At 38.1% G+C, this 24,483-nt stretch overlaps 1 protein-coding gene across 1 annotated transcript; it reads left to right on the top strand.

Moving 5' to 3' along the window:
* Nucleotides 1–578: 578 nt before the first annotated feature.
* NAP1L3 (nucleosome assembly protein 1 like 3) lies at nt 579–2,993 on the top strand. Its single transcript, XM_039224902.1, has one exon. It carries the CDS (start codon nt 875–877, stop codon nt 2,291–2,293), a length of 1,419 nt encoding a protein of 472 aa, XP_039080833.1. The 5' UTR covers nt 579–874; the 3' UTR covers nt 2,294–2,993.
* Nucleotides 2,994–24,483: the final 21,490 nt, after the last annotated feature.

Raw genomic sequence — 24,483 nt, forward strand, 5'->3', positions numbered from 1 at the left:
CTAAAAACTGTTAGGTGGAACGCAATATGTCTGCTTTCTAGCCCCTCCCCCCTTTGCCAATAAATGACTCCCCATTTCTCTCCAATGTAAAAATACATGCTTATAGGGTATTTAGATATAGATTAAAAAATCACCCATAGTCACACTACCAAATGATGCCATTTGGAGTTATTTTCATCCAATTTTTAAAAAGCAGATTTTTGTCAAGAGGCTCCTGACAAACCAAACGGGAATTCAGGATGAAAGGATAGGACAAAGATACTTCTCTTCCCTTGTTAGGAATCATGGCTAGTATTTTTACCTCACATGTAAGCTTTTTTTGAATTATAAAACTATAAAGATGTAATTTTGAGGAGAAATAAACGTCTTCCACAAGCGTAAGCCTCAGCTACCAGTCAGCGTCTGGGAAGTTGGGCGGAGCCTGGAGGGCGGTGGGTGCATCTGGTCATTCATTAGGCTTAGACATTGTCGATCAAGTTTGCCCAGCAAATGAGGTGCGAGCTAAAGGCACACTGGGAACTTAATTAACTGCAGGTCTGTCCGCAAGGGGAGGGGGCTAGCGATCTAAACTGTGAAGAGATCGTGGGGTCTATACCCTGCGCCATTAGACTGCGGCACTCCTCCTTCTGCCGCAGCTGCAGGGAGAGGCCTTACCACCGCGGCTCTCGCCCAGGCCTCTATTGCGGCTTCTACCTTTGTGGGATCACAGCAGCCCAGCACAACCTCTCCCTGCGCTATTGCTGCCTTAGGCGCTGCCACCTCCTCAGCTTCAGCGTCGGCCGCTACCCAAGCATCTGTGAGTCATTTTTTGCCCATCTCTGGTCGCGCAGTCTCAGCGGTAGTCACCACGTTAAGAGGTTTGCAGGGTTGCAAAATGGCAGAAGCGGATCTTAACACGGTTTCGGAACCTGCGGCCCAGAGGGTTGCTGAAGAGAAGATGGCTAGCTCGTCTAGTGATTCTGGGGAAGAATCTGATAGCAGTAGCTCTAGCAGCAGCACTAGTTGCAGCAACAGCAGCAGCAGCAGCAGCAGCGGCGGCGGCGGCCGCAGCCGCTTATATAAAAAGAGGAGGGTATCTGGATCTTCCAGAAGAGTACGACGGGCTCCGTTGGGTAAAACTTTTGTGGATAGGCTGCCTCAGGCCGTTAGGAATCGTGTGCAGGCGCTCAGAAATATTCAAGATGAATGTGACAAGGTAGACATCCTGTTCTTAAAGGCAATTCACGATCTCGAAAGAAAATATGCCGAACTCAATAAGCCTCTATACGATCGGCGATTTCAAATAATCAATGCAGAATATGAACCTACAGAAGAAGAATATGAATGGAATTCAGAGGATGAGGTGTTCAGCAGTGATGAGGAGGTGCAGGAAGACAGCCCTAGTGAAATGCCTGCTTTAGAGGGTGAGGAAGACGACGACCCTAAAGAAAAACCTGAGGTAAAGGCTGAAGAAAATAAGGTTCCAAAAGAAATTCCTGAGACAAAGGCTGAAGAAAAAGGAGAGTCTAAAGATTTTCTGGCGGCAAAGCCTGAAGTGAAAGAAGACCCTAAAGTAGTCCCCCAGGCAAAGGCAGAAGGTAAAGAACAGCCTAAAGCAACAGAAGCTAAAGCTTCTAAAGAGGCTCCTAAAAGAATTCCTGAGGTCAGGCCTAAAGAAAGAGTGAATCTTAAAAGAACCCGTAAGGGAAAGCCTAAAAAAGATCCTAAAGGCATTCCTGACTATTGGCTGACTGTTTTAAAGAATGTTGACAAGCTTGGGCCCATGATTCAGAAGTATGATGCACCCATTCTGAAGTTCTTGTCAGATATTAGCCTAAAGTTCTCAAAACCTGGCCAGCCTATAAGTTACACGTTTGAATTTTATTTTCTACCCAATCCATACTTCAGAAATGAGGTGCTGACCAAGACATATATAATAAAGTCAAAACCAGATCACAAGGATCCCTTCTTCTCTTGGGGATGGGAAATCCAAGATTGCAAAGGCTGTAAAATAGATTGGAGAAGAGGAAAGGATGTTACTGTGACAACCACCCAGAGTCGAACAACTGCTACTGGAGAAATTGAAATTCAGCCAAGAGTGGTTCCTAATGCATCATTCTTCAATTTCTTTAGCCCTCCTGAGATTCCTAAGATTGGAAAGCTGGAGCCACGAGAAGATGCTATCCTCAGTGAGGACTTTGAAATTGGTCAAACTTTACATGATAACGTTATCCTGAAATCAATTTATTACTATACAGGAGAAGTCAAATGTACCTATAAAGATGGTAAAGATTATGGAAACAGAAAATATTAAAAATAAAAAAGAAGCTGCCTGAAAGAATTTTCAGGAACCTCAAAACTTCAAGCAGAAGTGATGCAGGTTTATATAGCCTTAGGTGAGATGTGAGGGGGGACTAAAACCTCAACACTAGCATTCCTTATATAGTCTTGTGTTTTCATATTTTCTTGGTAGTCTCACAAATGGTCTTACAGTGTCTATCAGTTTATCTAGCCTGTTGTAGTGTAATATTCTTCAAATTATGTAAATGCTGCCAGTTATCTAAAGCATGTTCATTTTGTGCTAGAGTTCTGATTTTTTTGAAGTCCTTTTGTCATGTTCCTATTAGAATGCAGCTGTGAAAACTGTAATAATTGTCAATTGAGACAAATATTAGCTTGAAAAAAACAGTTCCTGAAGTACCAATGCAAGGGTTTTTTTTCCAGCCCAGAAGATTATGCTTGCACTAGCTGTGCCTTCATTACTTTGCTATAGAAATACAGTACTTACAGTAACTAGAACAGCTTAACAGTGAGATTTGACTGCTTAAAAAAGATTAGCATACATTTAAGAATGTCCATCAAGACTATATATGATATGGTTGTGAGCTTATTTATGTAACATAGTGGTCTATAAATTAATAATGAAGTTACTGTTTACCACTGAAGTGTTAATGACATAGTATTTTTTAAAAGTTTCCTCATATTATACTGTGTGATTGTAAACAGAAGTTACTAACCACATTTTCTTTGTAATATGTTCTACTTTATCTTTCACTAAGATGATCACTTTATATCATTTGATATTTTTTCATGCTGCTCTATTGCATCCTAAAATAAATGTCAAATAAAGTGTATCATGCTATAAAAACCTAACATTTTTACTAATTAAAAGAAATGTAGGTCTTCTCAAAAAAGTAGAAAATACTGAGGAAAAAGGAAATTTAAAAAATATGTAACTATTACTAATATTCTGATGATTCCCAGATCTTAGCTCTTCTTTGGAGGATACACATTCAAGTGATTGGAGAAAAATGGGACATAGAAGGAAGGCTAAGCGGGAGGAGGAGAAAGAGGGGAGAGGGGTAAGGAAAAGGAGAGGGAAGGTGAGAGGAGGGTGGAAAGGGAAGAGGCTGGGAGGAAGGAGGAAGGGAAAGGAGAAGGGAGAAAGATGAGAAAGGGCTGGAGGGGAAAGGGAAGTGAAAAGGATGGGAGGGAGTGGGAATAGGGCAGAAGGGGAAAAAAGGAAGGAGTGCCTCACCAAGAAAGTACATCTATATAAGCTGTTGCTTTCACTTCCAAGAGTAGGATGGGCAAATGACCTAGGATGAGTAAGTGACCCAGGCCCACCTTCCACCTGAGTTGGGAGGAGGTCACACTCCTAGATGTGGCTTTTCTATTTTAAAATAGGGGGCATCGGGCTTTTACCTCTTCAATACCATGCAGCTGGGTTACAGAGTAATGAAATCCTGAGATTTTAGTGTAAAGAGGAGGCCCCGTAAAACTCTGTTTATCAGAGAGCTTTGCACAGTGCACAAAGGCACAAACACAACAAATAGTAAAGTAGTATCTTCTTTCACATTTGCCATTCCCCTGTCCACATATATCTTCCTTCAAAACCTTAAGGAAAGAGCTGAGGCAGAAAGAAGACAGGATTTGGTGGTTTCTGGGTCTCTAGGCATAAAATTACCTAATAGTCTTTCCAAATCCCATCATACATACTTTAATATCTTGCTTTTGTCCCTAGTTAACAATAGCCCAGCCCCATGTCTACAAATGTAAAAATATTACAATCCATGACACTATATTTAACCAATCTGGGGTGTTTTGATATTAGGTTTGATAGGATTTATATAAAATGAGGAAGCAAATTATTGCTTTTAGCAATGCTACTGCAATTTTGAGACTGCCTTTCTTTTTTTTTTAAATTTCTGAGATATTTGCATCCATCAAGAAAGGGTATGGGAGCAGATTTACTTATATAGCACGGCCAAAACGAAGGTTATAATAAATACGGTGTACCTGGGTTGCTGTTGCAGAGGTTCCCAAATCAGATATATACTGTTTGTCAGACATCACAGATATACCAGAGCCCTTAAAATTCCTACATGGAATGCAAAATCCTTATCGCATCTTAGAACACCTACTTAAGTATTTAGCCCCTTCCCGTTCTGTATTTTCCAGTATTAAAGGAACACATTTCAGAATATTTGCAAAAAAGAAGCAGAAATGTGGAAAATAAAAGTCATTCACAAGCACGATACAGCAAGATATCCTGTTTATAGATTGGTGTATTTTCTCCCAGTCTGTCTCTTGATTAGGTTTTATCACAACTTCTTGGTTCAAATCAAAAGGTTAATTCAAGCTGGGTGAGTTTAAGAAAGCACAGTGGAAAAACAGCGTTTTGGTGTATTTACCATTCCCGTTTAGGGCGCAGGTAGGAGGGTGAGGGAAAGGGAGGGGCGGGGTAATTGCCAAAGCTTTTTACATCTGTAAAGCTAGAATCCCAGAAACACAAGCTGTCAGTGCTAAGTGCTTCTACCACCTTGGCTAGTGATGGTGGCTACAGCCTGGAAACCGCTGAGCTTGCACGTTCGTTGGGCTGAAGGTTTGTCCATCACACTAGCCCAACCAATGAATAATACTGAAAGGAGGAGCCTACTGGGAAACAAAGGCTTGGGGAGATCTTTTACTTAAGTCTTCTGCGACTTTATGGTGCGCCGTTTTCCCTTTGCTGTGATACAAGGCAGAGGCAAGCTGCCCCCTTCCTTGTTCCCAGCCTGACCTAGGACGACGACTCCTCCTCACGTCCCCCCCTTTCCCATGTCCTCCTTTGTGAGTTCTTTCCCATCTTGAATTAGGCACTGAGGGTCCAAGGTAGTCACTTTAAAAGTTTGCTCTTTTCCTATAACCTGGCAGACTCGATAATGAAGGTTGTGACTCAGCAGCAGTAAGGACTGCTGAAGAGATCGTGAAAGAAACTCTCCATTGAAAAGAACAAAGTGACAATACAGATAGTCAAATGATGCAAATTATCCATTATGTTGGAGTCTAGCGATACTGGTGCCCCTGCCTCCCCACCCCCCCAAAAAAACTTAATTGACCATGTGATAAGATAGAAGTCTGATTTGAGGCTCCTGGGTGGCTCAGGTAGTTGTGCCTCCCACTTCAGCTCAGGTTATGATCTCGGAAGCTAGTGAATTCCAGCCCCACATCAGGCTCTGTGTTGACAGCTCAGAGCCTGGAACATGCTTCAGATTCTGTCTCCCTCTTTCTCTGCCCCTCCCCCACGTACACCTTCTCTCTCTCTCTCTCTCTCTCTCAAAAATAAGCATTAAAAAATTTAAAAAGGATAGAAGTCAAATTTGAAAAGAAATTGCAGGCTCTTGAAGAAAGTATAAATCTTCACTTGATAAGATAGGTGTGCAAACTAGTACATGTATTTGGACAACCTGAAGTATAATAACTTTAATACCATATAGGGATTACTTCAAATATTTTGTGGGTTTTGTAGAGTATATTATTTTAAATAAAAAAATATTTAAGTATTAAAACACACAGCATTTAGAAGTATACTTTTCTTCAAGAGATGCAGAGCACAACAAATTCTCTAAAGCATCTTTGCTCATTGCTATGCAGTTCAGTCCTTACAACTGTTTTGTGATATAGCTTCTAGAGGGTGTGAAAATTATTAGAACTCTTCACTGAAGTTAATATTTACCTGGGGGGAAAACATACTTGGAAAGCCAATCAATCCAAGTGTATGTTTTCCCTCCAGCTCAGAAGTAGAAGAATTTAAGTCAACTTGGACGAGGTGTGCCTTTATTAATTGTGCTATAAAAAATGTGGTTTATTGTGATACGGTAACTTACAAAATTTTATCACTTCAATAAAGTAGTATAGAGTTAAGAATTTTCAAGAACACATTAATATCAAGTCTCCTAGGTTACTTCTTAAATTTGTGTCTGACACAGGGATTTATAAAGAAAACATAATGAATCTGTTTTCCCTTGTAGTGCTGATAAAAGTTAGTGTTTGCAGGGGTTTTTCTCAGCTGTACTCATGAGTTATGTAAACTAAAGTGATTAAGTATATTTTGTCTGAACTGTGCTTCACTGAAAGTTGTCACTTTAATACTGTTGTATTAATCTTCTGATTATAAACTATGTTCATTACAAAAAATTTGGAAAATATACTGAAAAGCATAAAAATTATTTTAAACAGCTCTGCCTTCAAAGATAACCGCAATTTGCACGAAAATGTCTATACCTTTATTACTATAACTACTATTTTATCACTTGCACTTTTCATTTAATATATTTTGGAGCCCTGTGCATGCAAAATTTATTCCTTTTAACATATATTGAATGGATATGCCATAACTTACTGTTATCAGTTTCTTATTATGAGCATTTAGGTTAGGAGCATATTTTTCTAATTGTTTAGTAATTGTGAACACTGTATTTGAATTAAGGAAAAATGTTGCATGTGTTGAAACATTTTCTCTTTTGATTTTTTTTCTTTTTCACTGCAGAAGAGTTTTAATATTAATACAGTAACATTTATCCTTTTCCCCCCTATTATAGATTTTGGGTATTTGGCTTAGAAAGACCGTTCCACACTAAGATCTTTTTTTTTTTTTCTTGCTCATGTTTTCTTACAGTATTCTTAGATTTTCATTTAAAGCTTTAATCCTTCTGGAATAATTTTGATGTGAAAATTGAGGTACCTGTACCATTTTTTCCTCTCTCATCACAACTCACCAGTTGTTTCAACACTGTTTATTGAGTATTAAATATCCAATGTAAATAATTGACATCTTTATTATATAATACATTACCTCAGGTGTTTGGGCCTATTCCTGGACTGTTCTGTTCGAAATGGTTATTCTTGTGCCAGTATAAATCTTTTAAAACAAATCTCTGATATACATTTTAAGATTTTTTATCATAGGTTTTTAAATATTTTTTTTGGAAAATTTCACCTATTTATTTTTCCAGATGAGCTGCAGTATTGCTTTTTCTCAGGTTCCTCCCCGAAGCCTATGGATATTTTGATTGGGGCTTGTTTGAATTTATAGGTACATTTAGACAAAATCAGGAATTTCATATTATTTAGTCTTTTTATCCAAGACAAGATGTGTCTTTCCATTTAATCAAGTCTTTCTTATATCTTTCAGTAGAATTTTAAAGTTTACCTGTTAAAATAGGCTTTCCAAAAATTTTCAGGACCTGTTCCTTAGTTTCTTCTTCCTTAATCTCCCCTTTTGCTTATGATGTTTTGCTTCTTATTTTTAAATAATCTGTGCTTAGGGGTTGTCTCTTTTTTTTCAGTTTTAAATGGGGGCAACTGTTTGCTGAAGTGTGAGTGTGAATAAATGAACATCGCAGAAGCTTCAATTCATGTTTGTCTCATAACATTCTCTCTCTAAATTGCTAATATCTTCTGCCTGAGACCATTTCTCTCAATTTGTGGTGTTCTCTCCATTGCCAGCTTTATTTTTTTCTTTTATTAAAAATGTTTTATTTATTTTTGAGAGACACACACACACAGTGAGCAGGGGAAGGTCAGAGAGAGAGGGAGACATAGAATCCAAAGACAGGCTCCAGGCTCTGAGAACCCAAGAACCTTGAGTTCATGACCTGAGTGGGGCTCGAACCCAGGAACCTTGAGTTCATGACCTGAGCTGAAGCCAGATGCTCAACCAACTGAGCCACCCAGGTGCCCCTCTCCATTGCCAGCTTTAGAATGGACAGCAGATCAGCATGATTCAGTGAAATGTCTTGAGTTTGAGGTGTTCTGTGGCAATCTAGTAGTTAATTTCTGCTCAAATGACTGGCCAGTATCTGTAGTTACTTGTTTGTCTTTTCACATATTGAAATAATCTCCAGAAAATAAAGATGATATATGAGTATAATTTTTTCCTTTACTTCAGCTCCCCTTTTGTTCTGTGTTATGGAGCTGATGAAGTTTTGGGGTGATGGTGGGGTTTGGAGCTGACGGCCAAGAAAGAATTCTTGAAGATGTCTTTGGTGTATAAAGTGATTTTATTAAAGCATGGGGACAGGACCCGTGGGCAGAAAGAACTGCACTGGGGTTTTGAAGAGTGACTGATTATATATCTTCAGGTTGGGAGGAGGTTAGGGACAGCATAAGTCTCTAAGGAATTTTGGAAGCCAGGTTTCCAGGACCTTGAGAGGCTAGCTGTTGTTAGAAAAGCATCATTTATTACTGTTTAATAATTACTGTAAGACCTCAGTCATGAGACCCTTTAGATGTATATCAGGGGTCATATGCTTGGAGTATAATTGCCAACATCTAGTTGGGGGTTAAAGGTAAAGGAGGTTTGTAAAAGAATTTTTATGTTTAAGGAGACTTACAGGATCATGAGGGGAGGGGGATCAGGATAATGTTAAGCCAACATTCCCAAATTCCCAAAGGGACATTTACAGGATTTGAGCATTGTAGAGGATGAAAGGAATTTGAAGTCTGTGATAGGCTTGGTTTGACTCCCACTTTTGTCACTTACTGGCTTTGTGACCTTATTACAGTTGCTTAACCCCTCTATTCTTCATTTTGCATATCTATAAAATGGGGCTGTTATCTTACCAGAACATAGAAGTATTGTAAGGCTTAAAGGAGACATTGTTTATCAAATACTTAGCATCCTGACTGGTGGGCAGTAACCATTCAAATAATAGTCGTTGTCATTGCTATAATTGGGATAAGTGAGCTTCAGTTGGAATTCCAGGTGAAATATAATGATATTAAAGATTTTACAACTGGTGTTCACACATTCCAGGTGTGTCCATCTTCAAGGAAAAAAAATCTTCTTTCATGGGTTTCATGTAATTCTTCCTATTTTTTCTTGGCTTTTTCCTTCCTAAATCAGTTCCTGATAAACACCTACCTGCCTGTGTCATTACTATATCTTCAGTCTTTCAAGATCATTTTGAATTTTTATCTATTTCTTTAAAGAACTAATACTCTACCCAGTCTGTTTCCATACCAAATGTCTATACATAAACATTTTTCTTTAGTAATATTGAATACAACTGGATCATTTCTAGATCAGTTGTCCATTTCTATGTAAAATAGAGATATACAAGCTATTTCCAGTGTGGAATGCTTTCTATACAACCTCTTCTAGTTTCGGCCAGGGTATTAATAGGGGTTACAGACAACAGGTCAGTGATTTTTGACATGGTTTCTAAAAATATTCTTTCGGTCAAGAAGTTTATTTTTAAGAATTGCTTGCAAAAGTTTAAGAGAGCATGAGAGGTGAGAAGTAAAAGGCAAGAAACAGCATATCAGATGACATCTACTTAAAACATTTGTACCACATCCCATAAAAAAATAGAAATTTGAGGAGAGTAAAAATATTTCATCTAATATTTCCCGTCAACTATCATCACTATTTACAACATCAGGTAAAAATATCATGATGTTAGATTTGCTGAATTTGATATTAACTCATATCACCCTTTCTTGTTTTAAGGAAAAACATCTCTTTAAATCCAATTTTTAAAAAAATTTTGGGAATAAGATGCATTACTTATAATTATTTAAGTGTATTTCAACTTTTAATAGAGTTCTTCATATTTTGGATTGAAAAACAAAGAAAAGCACAAAGACAAGTAAGTAAGTCACTTAAATTTTTTGCTGTTATTTTTGGCTGGGTTCAGGGTGCAAAAAAAGCATTCCAACAATTTCCAACATATGTTTAAATATTGAAAGAATTGGATTTTCACAGCCTAATTATCATGTCAGCAGGTTGCCAATTAATTGTTTGAAATTCCTTTATGCAAAGTCTGCAGATGTATTTAATTAAGCTGAAGGGTTAGAGAAAGAACATAGCTATTTTTAAAAAATCTGCATAGATGATGAGGTTTAAGAAAATGAATTCTGACTTTTTGCAACTGAATCTATATGAAGCAGTACATGGTATTGTATCAGAAAATGTCTCTATGGAAATCCCTGGTTGATTTTTTAGACAATGGTTTTAGAAATAATTCTTTTAAAATATGTTTGAAATATGTATATAGCTTGTTTCTCACAAGTATAATAGTGAAAAAGAGTAACTTTACAAGACCCAACAAAACAAATGCTGTCTTAAATTACATGTTGGAAGAAGTATTATCCCAACAATTTGATTTTCATTTCAAGATACTTTCATGAGTAAGTAAAAGATCACAAATGATACCTCAATTACCATGAAAATTATTTGTGAAGAGAGTATAGTTTTTTAATTTGATGCAGAAACACTTATTTGATATTAAATATGGCTAAATCTCTTTATTGTTGTAATATTTTTAGTAAACAAAAAGTGTATATGATGAAGTGCAGTTGAGTCAGAGTTTTGTTACTCAGGGTAGATAAATAAATTTCCATCCACTAAAAAAGTATTATGTGATATTTTAAAAAATACCAGAATTTGTTGATGTTTAAGATTCTTTACTTGCCATGCCTTCTGTATCTAGCAACCTGCTTTGTGTAGGTATCCTGAGGGTACCTTGTACCTAAGGAAAGGTAGAAGAGAGAATAATGGGTGACATTCCTTATCTAATTTTTGGATCTGTCTTGATAGTCTCAATTTAAAATCATACTAATACCATTTATAAAACAATATAAGAGGTGAATGACAAACAGGAGAAAATTACTTGTAAAAGAGTGAAAGAGGCAATTTGGAAAAATACTTTGATACGTATATTGGCCTTTTGGCTAATAAATATGAGAAATCTCACCTGCACTACTGATAAAAAAGATGAAAATTAAAATAATGATGAGATATTGATGTTTACCTGTTGTGTTGGCAAAATTAAAATTTAAAAGTTCTTATCATTCTTCCATAATGTGAAGAAACTTCTGTGTCACATACTGCAAGTGGAAAGGTTTGTACATATTTTCTGGAGTATTATTTGGCAGTAGTTAATAAAAACCTTAAAAATGTGTGTATCCCTTGGGGCACCTGGGTAGCTCAGTCAGTTAAGCTGGTGACTCTTAATTTCAGCTCAGGTCATGTTCTCATGGTTTGGTTAGTGAGATCAAGCCCAACGTTCTGCTCTGCCCTGACAGCACTGAGCCTGCTTGGGATTCTCTCTCCCTATCTCTCCCTATCTCTCTATCCTAAACCATCCTTTCAACTGCCTCTCTTTCTCTCTCTTTGCTTCAGCTTGTCTTTCATTTTTTTTCTAGTATTCTATTTTCTCTCTAGTTTTGTCTACCTTCACTCCCCCTTCTCTTTTCACATGTTCTCTTTCTTTTCACTTCCTGGACAGATGATTAAGTCATTTTGGCCTGACTACTCCTTTTCTATACTTTTTGTTGTTGTTGCATAGTTAAGTCTACTTCAATATGTAAAGATGAATTGAAAGTCTCAGGAGGATTGTTTTTAGTTTTTTTTTTAATTTTTTTAATGTTTTTTATTTATTTCTAGGAGAGAGAGAGACAGCATGAGCAGGGGAGGGTCAGAGAGAGAGGGAGTCACAGACTTTGAAAGAGGCTCCAGGCTCTGAGCGGGCAGTCAGCACAGAGCCCGACGTGGGGCTCGAACCCACGAACCACGAGATCATGACCTGAGTGAAAGCCGGACGCTTAACCGACTAAGCCACCCCGGCGCCCCGGATTGTTTTTAGTTTTAATTTGGGTAAGATAAATTTATCAATTAATCTAGTTCTAATAATCCAAGCTGAGAAGATGACTATCCAACAGAGATTAATGTTTTCATAAATACAAAATGCATTAACAGCAGCACCCTCCGTGGCAGACAATGCCTGAAAAATTCAAACATCCCCAGTATACACATCAGAATAAATTTCGATGTAAGTAAGTTGAACATACTTTAAACCTTTTTAAAATTCTTCATTTTAAGATTTCAAGTTCTCTTGTTAGTAATTGACAAGATATGTTTTCTGTAGTTTCTAAACTCTTGAGGCAAGTCTATAACTTTGTATTTTAAATAATACTGGAGTAAAAGGAATCCAGTATTTCTCCTGTCTACTCTGTCTCCCATTTTATATTCCCGCCAGCAATATATGAAGGATCTATTTCTCTATATATTTGCCAGTACTTATTATCTCTCTTCATGTTTCTAGCCATTCTAGATGGTGTGAAATGATATCTCAATATGGTTTTGAATTGAATTTCCTTGATTTTTATTTGATTTTTATTTCAATGATACTGAGCCAGATCTAAAAGTTGATACAGAATTATTGATTATCAATAGACTTTTCAGGGTGAAAAGAGGAAAGAGTAGAAAATAGTCTCCATTTTAATAATAATAAACATCAATTACAAATATAAATGGTTTGAATTATCCTCCCCCCTTTTTTAAAAACACTGCCTCAGTACTATTTACATGCTAATTAAAAGTTGGGCATAACCGAAAGTCTGCACTCAGGACAAGTCTTCATTTTCTTTTCCTCCACACCATTTTCATTTTTTCCTTAAGTTGAAGGATCTGCTGCTTGGACATCTCTTTAGACAGAAGAGAGCTGAGTAACATGCCCCCTCTTCTTTCTCCCTCTATTTTCTGTGCACCACTGGTGTACAGTAGCTTTTTCTTGCTGCTATAACAAATTACTCTACACTTAAAAGATTAAAATAACACAAACTTATTATCTTACATTTCTGTAGGTCAAAAGTACAGTACGGGTCTCCTTAGGCTAAAATCAAGGTGTCAGCAAAGGTGGATTCCCTTCTGGAGATTCTAGGAGAACATCGTTTCTTTGTCCATTTAGGTTGTTGGCAGAATGCAGTTACACATGGTTGTAGGATGATGTCTCCATTTTTTTGTCTCCTGTCAGCTCAATGTTATTCCCAGCTTCTAGAGGCCACTCATGGGTCTTGGTTCATGAAGCCCTTCCTTCTTTTACAAAGCCAACAATTTCTCTGCCTTCTTTTTCCACTTTTATTTTTTAGATTTTTAGCTTTATTGAAGTATAAATGAGAAAAAAATTGTACAATTTTTAAAGTGTACATCATGGTGATTTGATATATGTATATATTGTGAAAGGATTCCTACTTTCTAGATAATTAATATAACTGTTACCTCATGTAGTTATTTACTTATTGTTTGGTGAAAACATTTAGGTTATACCCTCTTAGCAAATTTCAATTCTATAATACAGTGTTATCAACACTTTAAATTTTTCATGATTTTTTTTTCTCTTTTTGTATAGGTCTCCTATTTTAACCTATCATTTGTTTACCTACCTTCTAGCATTCTGTAGGTTTTGTTTATTTTATGTCTTATGTAAGAATCTATATTTCTCCCTTAAAAAGTTATTAATTACATGTCAACTTCCTCTTGGAGAGTGGTAGAGAGGAGAGAGATTTCCACTGTGGTTGGTGATAATTCTTTCAATGAGAATTCCCATTTCCATATAGGCCTTTTATTTGGGTTAATCACAGAAATTTCTGACTTTTCTGATATTTTAGGTGATTTCTCACCCCCACCCTACTCCCATCAGTTGCTTAAGTAGTTCTGAGCTAAAGGGGAGGGAGGTCAGAGATCTACCATTTTGTTGGTTAGTATATTTCCAATATACCATGTGGGTGAAAGATTCATTCTTAGAAGCAATATTTAAGGAATATTTACCCACACAACTCTACTGAGTCTACTCTCAGTTGGTTATTATAAGGAGCTCTGCTTCAGCAATTCTTTGTGGGGTAATATTTAATGTTAGAGCTTTAATGGCTTTGTAGCCATGAGCCCATTATGTTACTGTTCTCTCAATTAGCTTTTGCAGTTTTTCCACACAACTATTTCCTGCCTGCCCTAGTAGTGTTGTGTTTGGAGGACTAGATGTAGTAACAACAACTTTAATGACATAACCATTGTGATGGTTAATTTTATGTGTCCACTTTACTGGGTCATGAGGTGCCCTGATATTTGGCCCAACATTATTCTTGGTGTGCCAGTGAGGGAATTTTGGGATGAGATTCACATTTGAACTGGTAGACTGAGCAAAGCAGATTGTTCTCTCTGATGTGATTGGACCTCACCCAGTCAGTTAAAGGATGAAACTAGAACAAAAAGACTGATGTCCCGGAAGTAAGAGAGAATTCCTTCTGCCTCACTGCCTTGGAGCTAGAACATTATTTTTCTCTTGCCTTTGGACTCATACTGAAATATCAGCTCTATCTGGGTCTCAAGCCTGCTGGCCTTTGGACTAGAATTACACCATCATCTCTCCCAGTTCTGAAGCCTTTGGACTTGGACAGAAACTATGCCATTGGGTCTTCTGAGTCTCCAGCTTGCTGACTGCAGACCTTGAGACTTGTCAGCCTCTATATTGTTAAGACAATTCCTTATAATAACTCTCTCTGTGTGTGTAATATGCATATATACATATATATTTTTATTTTTATTTATTTGTATATATATATATATATGTGTGTATATATATATATATACATATATATATATATATATATTACACACACATACATACATACACAAATATAAAATCTCCTGTTGGTTCTATTCCTCTGCAGAACCCTGACTACTCTACCCGGTATACTCATTTTTCTTTATGGTAACTCCTCTCCCCACCCCCACCTTGGGAAAATTTTTTTCTCTCATAACTCTTATGAAACCTATACCACCCTTTTGATGGAGGCTAATCTCAGTGAGTCTTGAAGGTACAATATCCCCTACCATTCTAAGGAATGTTTTACTTTGTATACATATTAAGGCTCTACTCTCTCTACCACTACATAAGGAGTAGCCCTCCACTCACTATTTATTTTGCATTTTCTAGGTAATTCCAGTTGTTAAAGCAATATTTAGCCCTCTCTTATGTCGCTTGGCATCATAATTGGAAGTCAACTCTGACTTAGCTGGCATGTCTTCTCACTGAAAAAGAATAAATAAACCATGGTTTTCATCATTGCCATGCGTTCTTCTCTGGCAGTGCCTCTGCTACACATATACGTGAGAAAACTGGTTTTGGAATTCAACAGAACTAAATTCAAGCCCAATATGTGTGAGGCAGCTTAGGTTAATTTCTTCAAAGTCAGTCTATTAATAAATGGAGATAATAATAGCACCTACCATAAATGTGTACTGAATAAATAAGACAATGTGTATAACTCTTAGCACAAGGTCTCTGCCACATAGTGAATAATCAATAAATGTTAACTATAATTAGTACAAATAGTATTATTATTCAGTAGACTAAGGCAGTAATGAAATTCTGTCCCTATTTCTAGATTGTTTCTTTATCTCTAAGATATATTTTTTACTCCTATATATGAAATGATTCTCTGGAAAATCTAGCTCATTTTTTCCCATCTATCTACAGAGACTACATATATTTATTGACAAGATTTGGAATAGGTTTTCAGTAAACAAAGTTAATCTTATAGAACCTGTGATACATCTTGTTAAACACACACACACACACACACACACACACACACACACAAAGAGTTCTTTATGGTACCAGGGGAAGCAATATTTACTTTAAAGTAAATGCCTAAGAGAAACAACCTCCTTGACCTCCACCGCAGCAACTTCTTACTTGACACATCCCCAAAAGCAAGGGAATCAAGAGCAAAAATAAATGATTGGGACCTGATCAAGATTAAAAGCTTCTGCACAGCAAAGGAAACAATCCATAAAACTAATAGGCAACCGACAGAATGGGAAAAGATAGTTGCAAATGACATATCAGATAAAGGGCTAGTATCCAAAATCTATAAGGAAATCCCCAAACTCCACACCCGAAAAACAAACGAGCCAGTGAAGAAATGGACAGAAGATATGAACAGACACTTCTCCAAAGAGGACATCCAGATGGCCACAGATACATGAAACGATGCTCAGCATCCCTCCTCATCAGGGAAATACAAATCAAAACTACACTGAAATACCACCTCACGCCAGTCAGAGTGGCTAAAATGAGCAAATCAGAGAACTCTAGATGCTGGCGACGATGTGGAGAAACGGGCACCCTCCTACACTGTTGGTGGGAATGCAAACTGGTGCAGCCCCTCTGGAAAACAGTGTGGAGGTTCCTAAGGAAACTAACAATAGAACTCCCCTATGACCCAGCAATAGCACTGCTAGGAATTTACCCAAGGGATACAGAAATGCTGATGCATAGGAGCACATGGACCCCAATGTTCATAGCAGCACTCTCAACAATATCTAAAACAGAGAAAGAGCCTAAGAGTCCATCAACGGACGAATGGATCAAGAAGATGTGGTTTATCTATACCATGGAATACTACATAGCAATGAGAAAGAATGAAATCTGGCCATGTGTAGCAGCATGGATGGACCTTGAGGGTGTTATGCTGAGCGAAATAAGTCAGGCAGAGAAGGACAGATATCATATGTTTGCACGTATAGGAGGATTAGGAGGAACTTAACTGAGGAACAAGGGAGAGAAGAAGGGGGGAAATGTTGGGGGAAAGGGAGAGAGGCAAACCATGAGAGACTCTTGAATGCTGACAAAAACTGAGGACTGATGGATGTGGGGGAGAGGAGGGATGGGCATGGAGGAGGACACTTGTGGGGATGAGCACTGGGTGTTATGTGGAAACTAATTTGACATTAAACTATTTGTAAAAAAAAATAATAAATAAATAAAGTACATGCCTAAGATTTTTCACATGAAAATTATGATAAAATATGAGGAAATTGCAAATGTAATTTTCCAAAATTGACAACCTTATTATTACTTCTCATCAAACAACCCCTGTCCTTGAGGAGTTTCTAAGTAAAGAGAAAGTTATTAATGACGTTATATTCCAGTTGTTCAAGTAGATCATTGCTTGCATTTTGACAAAAGTCAACACTTATGCATGGATAAGCTTTAAACATTTTTCTATACATACATACATATGTTCATAGTATTGAATAGAAATGAAAATAGAACAAATTTTGATGTTGATCATTGTTTATACTTTTTTTTTTACTTTATTCACTGAGATTCAAATATTCCTTCTCTAGTTATCAGTTATATCATCTCGGTCAAGGGAATCACTTTTAAAACAAGGGTATATATAGTTATGGATCATGTCTGCATGTCCATATTCTTTATACTATTTATTTTGGAGTTAAATTGTGCATATATACATAGAGTAAAACAAATCATATTTTTTAAAAAATTTTTAAATGTTTGTTTTTGAGGGAGAGAGACAGAGTGCAAGTGGGAGAGGAGGAGGGAGAGAAGGGGAGACACAGAATCCAAAGCAGACTCTAGGCTTTGAGCTATCAGCACAGAGCCTGACGTGGGGCTCGAACCCACAAACCATATGATCATGACCTGAGCTGAATTTGGATGCTTAACTGACTGAGCCACCCAGGCGTCCCAAAGAAGTCATATTTTTAAACTTAGTATACTGTGGGGCACATGTTAGAGGGCAGGGAATTTTAATGTTAGCAAAAATACCACATAATTAGAAATTAATAGCTCACATATTTCTAGACTTTTGGGTTCAAACATGTTTCCAATTGTTATTCAAAAAAACCAGTTTGACTGTAACAGCCCCGAGCCATATATTTACATGAAAAACATAGAAATATGATAGATCATCCTCTTTTAAGTATCATACTTGTTGAACAAAACATTTTCATGAGTATTTCACAAGAGATACATTATCTGTCAAAATATATTTTCTACTATCAATTATCAATTCTGACTAAATAATGTAATTAGTAGGTCTTATTTACTGTGACTCACTAAGATGATGGGCTAGGGCAGGTGGCACTGTGGTTTTTATCTGTGGATTCTTGCCATCCTCAGGGTTGTGCTGGACCATGGCAAATCAAGACAGCTGAATATATTATTCCTATTCTATTATCCAGTGTGTATCACTGTGCAGATATAGCTTAATAATAGTAACAGCAACATACCTTCTTTATATCCTCTAATACTTCCATGATAAGTATATTCTATTTCACAGAAGCATTCTATTTTATTTATTGAATATACTGGGAGAAAATGAATCCGTTCCTAGAAGCTGGGACTTAGGATCTTTTTCAAAGTTTCTACAATATAAATCCATGTAGACATTTGCATGCAAATTGATTTCCAGATTAGAAGTATGCCAGAGAAACAAGTCCCACCAAATATCACTTTGGCCTTTTCCTGTTTTAACCAGCTCTCTGCAAATGATAAGCTTTTAGTAAAGGGAAATTTGACATTTAAAGAGAAACATTCTTGGAGATACCTAGCATGGAGAGGAAGAGTGTTCCAGGCAGTAATTATTATCTAATTTAGTGAGATAGTTCTGGCTTATTTTATATGACTGCATTTATGAAAAAATACACAGGAATTCTGACACACTGTTTCATATGCCAGTCTCTCTAGGGGTCACAGTAACGTCTCTATAGTAACATTACTTTCAATCTTGTTGGCCCTTGGATCTGCATACGCAATTTTTGTAAGAACTACTGGATAAGCTTTAATAAAAGCTTAAGTCTTTAATAAAGGCATAAGTCTTCTTCAATATCATGCGGAAATAGCTTCATTTCTAATCTAGAAAATATATTGGTACAATAAAATCCTTCATACTCCTGCTGTGTATTCCATGTAACAATACAACCTATTCCAGCAGTTACATAAACTTGAATGCCTGGAATCTGTGGAAAAGAATTATGTTTGGTAGACACTTGATCCAGCCCTGATTGTGTGAACTTGGCAAAAATTTAACCTCTAAGTGCCAGGAATAATTTATTAATCTGATTCATGTGAGACTGTTAAGAAGATGAACTTTAGCCAAAAACATCCTACATCTATTATTATTGATACAACAAAATTCCAGTATTATTTGTATGAGTAGTAGAATAATACAAGGAGAATAAAGGAGTATTATTTAATGAGTGATTATGTTTCATAACTTTAAATTTAAGTCTTCACTAATAACACGTCTTCATATTTTCATGGGGAGAACATACTATATATATTTTATTGTTTTAGCCTTGCCATCCTGGGTACAGCAGGCAAGTTGATTGGTGGATACCCCCAAGTGTCATTATTTCTGCAGGCACAGGGCCACAAGGGGTCCCACTCAAATCTCCTGCCCTTATTGGCATCATACATGCATGCCAGTAATTCCAAACTACAAAAAAAGGGATGGATGGTCTGGGGAAGCTTGTATTCACACAAACGTAGAAGTCTCAGAATCCTGTGGGCAGGAGGTTGGTGAGAAGCAATGAGTGAATGAATTGGTCTTTCTAAACTGGCAGGCATCCTCCCTTGAAATGATCCCAGGGTTTGACTTCTTAGGGCAACTTGGGGCACAGAGAGGGACCTGTGAGGGAAACAAGGAACAGCCAGTGTTCATTCATCTCCAAAACAGAGTACCCACTCCCCTGATGTTAAATCTCACAGGAATTCAATGTCACAGGGCCTCCAAAATCACAGGAACTCCTTAGCCATGTCATTCAGGGCAGGGAATAAGGACATACAATACTTATGTGTGTTTTGAATATAGTCTGGAAATTGTGTCAAATTATTTCCTGACAAATCTAGGCTTGAAACTTCACAATAATTTTCCACAACTCATTTTCACACACACACCCCAAATGAATCAATTGCTAAATCTCTTCTTATATTTTCTTTAAACTCTGAAGTCCATTTCTTTCCTTTGAGGGACCATAGACTTTGTCTGATTTTGAATTCCAATTTGACCATCTACTAATTGCATAACCTTGGAAAAATACTTAATCTTTCTAAATCTCAGTTTCTTCATCTGTAAAATGTAGATAACAAGATGTTTGTGCTTCTGTATATCCCACAAAATATAGCCAGGCTTTTATTCTGCACAAATTTGTTAAATTAATTAGTGCCTCTCTACCCAAATTAAAAAATGACTCATCTTAATTTCGTACTATGGCCCTAGGATTATTTATTAACCAATGTAATTACAAATTTGTACTACTTGGCCTTAAATGTTGTCCTGCTTGCTATAGTATTCTGCATGGCTTGCAATTTATCTTTTTTTTTAACACAGTCAACAACCATCACAGCTGCAATTATTTTTATTACGTACTTACTAGGTATCCAGCAGAGTTAGAAGTTACGTAGAATATCTAAGTGTATGCTGCTATTCTTGTATAGGAAACAAGCTATGCATGAAAAGTTAAATAGCAATGCAAAATAGTCTGAAGGATACACATGACAGTTAGCAGTAATTACTTGAATGAGGAAGGGTGTTTACTGTTTGTGTATACGCTATATCATATATTGTTATTGTTAATGTTTCTGTACTGTTATTACTTAATGTTTTTACATGATATTTTACATCAAATTCTTTAAATGTAATATATAAAAATAATTAATAACTAAACTCCATTTTTAAATTTTTTAATGTTTTTTTTTTATTTATTTCTAGGAGAGAGAGAGAGACAGCGTGAGCAGGGGAGGGTCAGAGAGAGAGGGAGTCACAGACTCCGAAACAGGCTCCAGGCTCTGAGCTGGCAGTCAGCACAGAGCCCGACGCGGGGCTCGAACCCACGAACCGCGAGATCATGACCCAAGCGAAAGTCGGACGCTTAACCAACTAAGCCACCCAGGTGCCCCACTAAACTCCATTTTTAAAGCCCAGAATATAAATGTATTTCCAAGGAGGGAGTGAACCCCTTCCCTCATTATTTATATGGAAAAATTTGGGGGTGCCTGGGTGACTCAGTTGGAGAAGCATCCGACTTTGGCTCAGGTCATGATCTCATAGTTAGTGAGTTTGAGTCCTGTGTTGGGCTCTATACTGACAGCTCAGAGCCTGGAACCTGCTTTGGCATCTGCATCTCCCTCTCTCTCTTTCTCTCTGTCACTCCCCGATCTGTGTGCTTGCTCTTTCTCTCATAAATAAATAAATAAACTCAAAAAAACCCTCTCTATTATTTAAAAAATAATTTAACCTTTTTATTATTGAGAGACAGACAGAACATGAACATGGGAGGGGCAGAGAGTGGGGGATACACAGAACCTGAAGGAGGCTCCAGGCTCTGAGCTGTCAGCACAGAGCCAGATGCGGGGCTGGAACTCACAAACTGCAAGATCATGACCTGAGCTAAAGTCAGAAACTTAACCGACTGAGCCACCCAGGTGCACCTAAAAAAAAAAAAAATCTTTTAAAAAATTTGTGTACGGGGGGGCGCCTGGGTGGCTTAGTCGGTTAAGCGTCCAACTTTCGCTTAGGTCATGATCTCGCAGTTTGTGGGTTCGGGCCCCGCGTCGGGCTCTGTGCTGACTGCCAGCTCAGAGCCTGGAGCCTGTTTCGGAGTCTGTGACTCCCTCTCTCTCTGACCCTCTCCTGCTCACCCTATCTCTCTCTCTCTGTCTCCTAGAAATAAATAAAAGAAAAAACATTAAAAAAAATTGTGTACGGGGACTCATGGAAGATGGTGGAGAAGTAGGGAGCTCCATGAATTTCACTGCACCCATTTCTCAGAGAAGGCATAAAGTCATAGGACACTGAGCCACAGGAGTTTGGGAAGAGAAAGAGACAGAGTACACTGGGAAGGAAACCTCATAAGTGCGTGAGTGCAAACTGGGGAAGATAAAAGTGGGACGGGACCCAGAGACATGGAGGGAGGGGAGGGAACACGGCTTGCTTGCAGCTGCGGTGAGTGATAAACCAGTGAGTGGTGGTGAGCTGCCGCGAGTCCAGGGGAAAGGAAAGAAAAGCTGAGGTTGCTCATAGAACCGTCCCTGGAGAAGAGAAAAACCTCAGCTTGGAAAGAGAGTGTTTTTTAGCTCTGGCTGGGGTACAGACTTTAAACTAGGTGCCCCCATCCCAAAAGGCGCCAGATAAAAACTGCACTGCAGCGCTCCCGGCACTATCCATGGTGGTGCAGCCCAGTGAAGCCTAGTGGAGGCAGCCTCCGCAGCGGGGGGCATGGCTGCAGCCCAGTGAAGTGGCAGCAGTGCCAGTGGCAGTGGCGCACAGGGCAGCGGCTCTGTAAAGCGGCCACAGCGCGGACTCTGAGGACCTGAAGTTGATAGTTCCCTGAACGCACTCAGGTTGTATACCTGCTTGACACTAAAGGATCTCAGGCTTCTACACTTCCCGCACCCCCCACACAACCCCCTGCAACAGAGAAGCAGCAACTTGCAGGACTGTTCAGAGCAGTATAACAAAGCCCGCGGACTGGGACCTGGAAACGAGGCAAAGCGTGGGGCATAGAACTCAGCCCACCTTGGCTACATCCTCAGCACAGGGAGATCTGACCCGAAGAAGGGATTTGCAACACTTGGTTGAGAAGTGACTGGGGCGACGCCATTCTTCCCCCCACAACCACCAAGGAGGGGCCTCAGGGAGGACAGCAGACACAGTGGAGACAACACCTGCCTACACCAAAACACCCCCATCCCCTCCAGAGAGCTGTTTTGTTGTTGTTGTTGTTGTAGCTGTTTTTACCTTAGCCTGGGTTTGATGTATATTGGTTTTGTCTGTGTGTTTGTGTACCTGTGTTCCCTCTGAGGTTGTCGGTTTTCATTTTTCCAGGGCTGCCTCAAGAAACAAGCCAAACTACACATGGTGGAGAGTCCCAAATACCACTACCAGTAGGGAAACAAAATAACCAAACACTCAACAAGAGAAACCAAGAGATACCATCCAAAGAACACTTCCTGAACAGACAGGCCATGAACAGTCAAAAGAGCCCTCTCAGATACAGCAGAACTCACAGGGGCCATGTGTACAACAAGCTTTTAAAAGTAACAAGAGATAGAAAGCTAACCAAAATGACGAAACGGAAGAACTCTCTTCAAAAGAAATTCCAGGAAGATATGACAGCTAAAGAACTGCTCAAAACTGTTATAAGCAACATAACTGAACAAGAATTTAGAACAAAAATCATAAAATTAATCGCTCAACTTGAAAAAAGCATGCAGGACATCAGAGAAACTATGGCTACAAACACTATGGAGCGTAAAAATAGTTACGATAACATAGAAAATGGAATAAATGAGACACATAATAAACTGAAGGCATCCAATACACAATTTGAAGAGGCAGAAATGAGAATAAGTGATTTAGAAGACACTATTGTAGAAAAAGAAGAAACTGAGGAAAAGAGAGATAAGCTGATCCAGGAACTAAAAGAAGAGTTCGAGACCTCAGCAATACAATTAAACCGAACAATATCCGTATCATAGGAATTCCAGAAGAGGAAGAGAGAGGGAAAGGTGCTGAAAGAGTCCTGTAACAAATTATAGCAGAGAACTTCCCCAAACTGGGGAAGGAAGTAGACGTTGAAATTCAAGAGGCAGGGAGAACTCCCCTCAGACATAAGTTGAATCAATCTTCTGCACGACATATCATAGTGAAACTGGCAAAATATAAGGACAAAGAGAGAATTTTGAAAGCAGCTAGGGAGAAAAGGGACCTAATATACGAAGGGAAACCTACCAGAGTGGTGACAGACTTATCTACTGAAACTTGGCAGGCCAGAAAGGAATAACATGAGATCTTCAATGTGATGAACGGAAAAAATAGGCAGCCAAGAATCCTCTATCCAGCAAGCCTGTCATTCAGAATACAAGGAGAGATAAAAGTCTTTCCAAAGAAACAAAAACTGAAAGAATTTGTCACCACTAAACCAGCCCTACATGAAATCCTGAGGTGGGGGGGCGCTCTGAGGGAACTGTTGCAAGGAACGCAAATTACCAGAGACAACACCAGAAGCTTGAATCCCACAAAGGACACAATGACTCTAAACCCACATATTTCAATACTAACACTGAATGTAAATGGGCAGAATGCCCCAATCAAAAGACATAGGGTAGCAGAACGGATAAAAAACCAAAATCCATCGATTTGCTGTCTACAAGAAACGCATTTTACACTCGAATATACCTTCAGATTAAAAGTGAAGGGATGGAGAAATATATATCATGACACTGGAAGTCAAAAGAATGCAGAAATAGCTATACTTGTATCAGACAAACTGGACTTTAAAGACAATAACAAGGAATGCAGAAGGGCATTAAATAATAATAACAGGGTCTATCCATCAGGAAGAACTAACAATTATAAATTTCTACACACCTAATATGGGAGCACCAAAATATATAAAACAATCACAAACAGAAGCAATCTTATAAATAAGAATGTGCTAATACCAGAGGATTTTAATACTCCATTTACAGCAATGGATAGATCAACCAGACAGAAAATCACTAAAGAAACAATGCACTGGAATGACACATTGGACCAGATGGATCTGAGAGATATACTTAGAACTCTACATCCTGAGGCCAGGGA

The sequence above is a fragment of the Hyaena hyaena genome, unplaced genomic scaffold, assembly GCF_003009895.1.
Source record: "Hyaena hyaena isolate Hyena2069 unplaced genomic scaffold, ASM300989v1 scaffold_1814, whole genome shotgun sequence".
Classification (NCBI taxonomy): Eukaryota; Metazoa; Chordata; class Mammalia; order Carnivora; family Hyaenidae; genus Hyaena; species Hyaena hyaena.

Bases quoted from the DNA above. Each gene is read 5' to 3' on its own strand.
- NAP1L3 (XM_039224902.1), top strand. From the start codon at position 875: ATGGCAGAAGCGGATCTTAACACGGTTTCGGAACCTGCGGCCCAGAGG.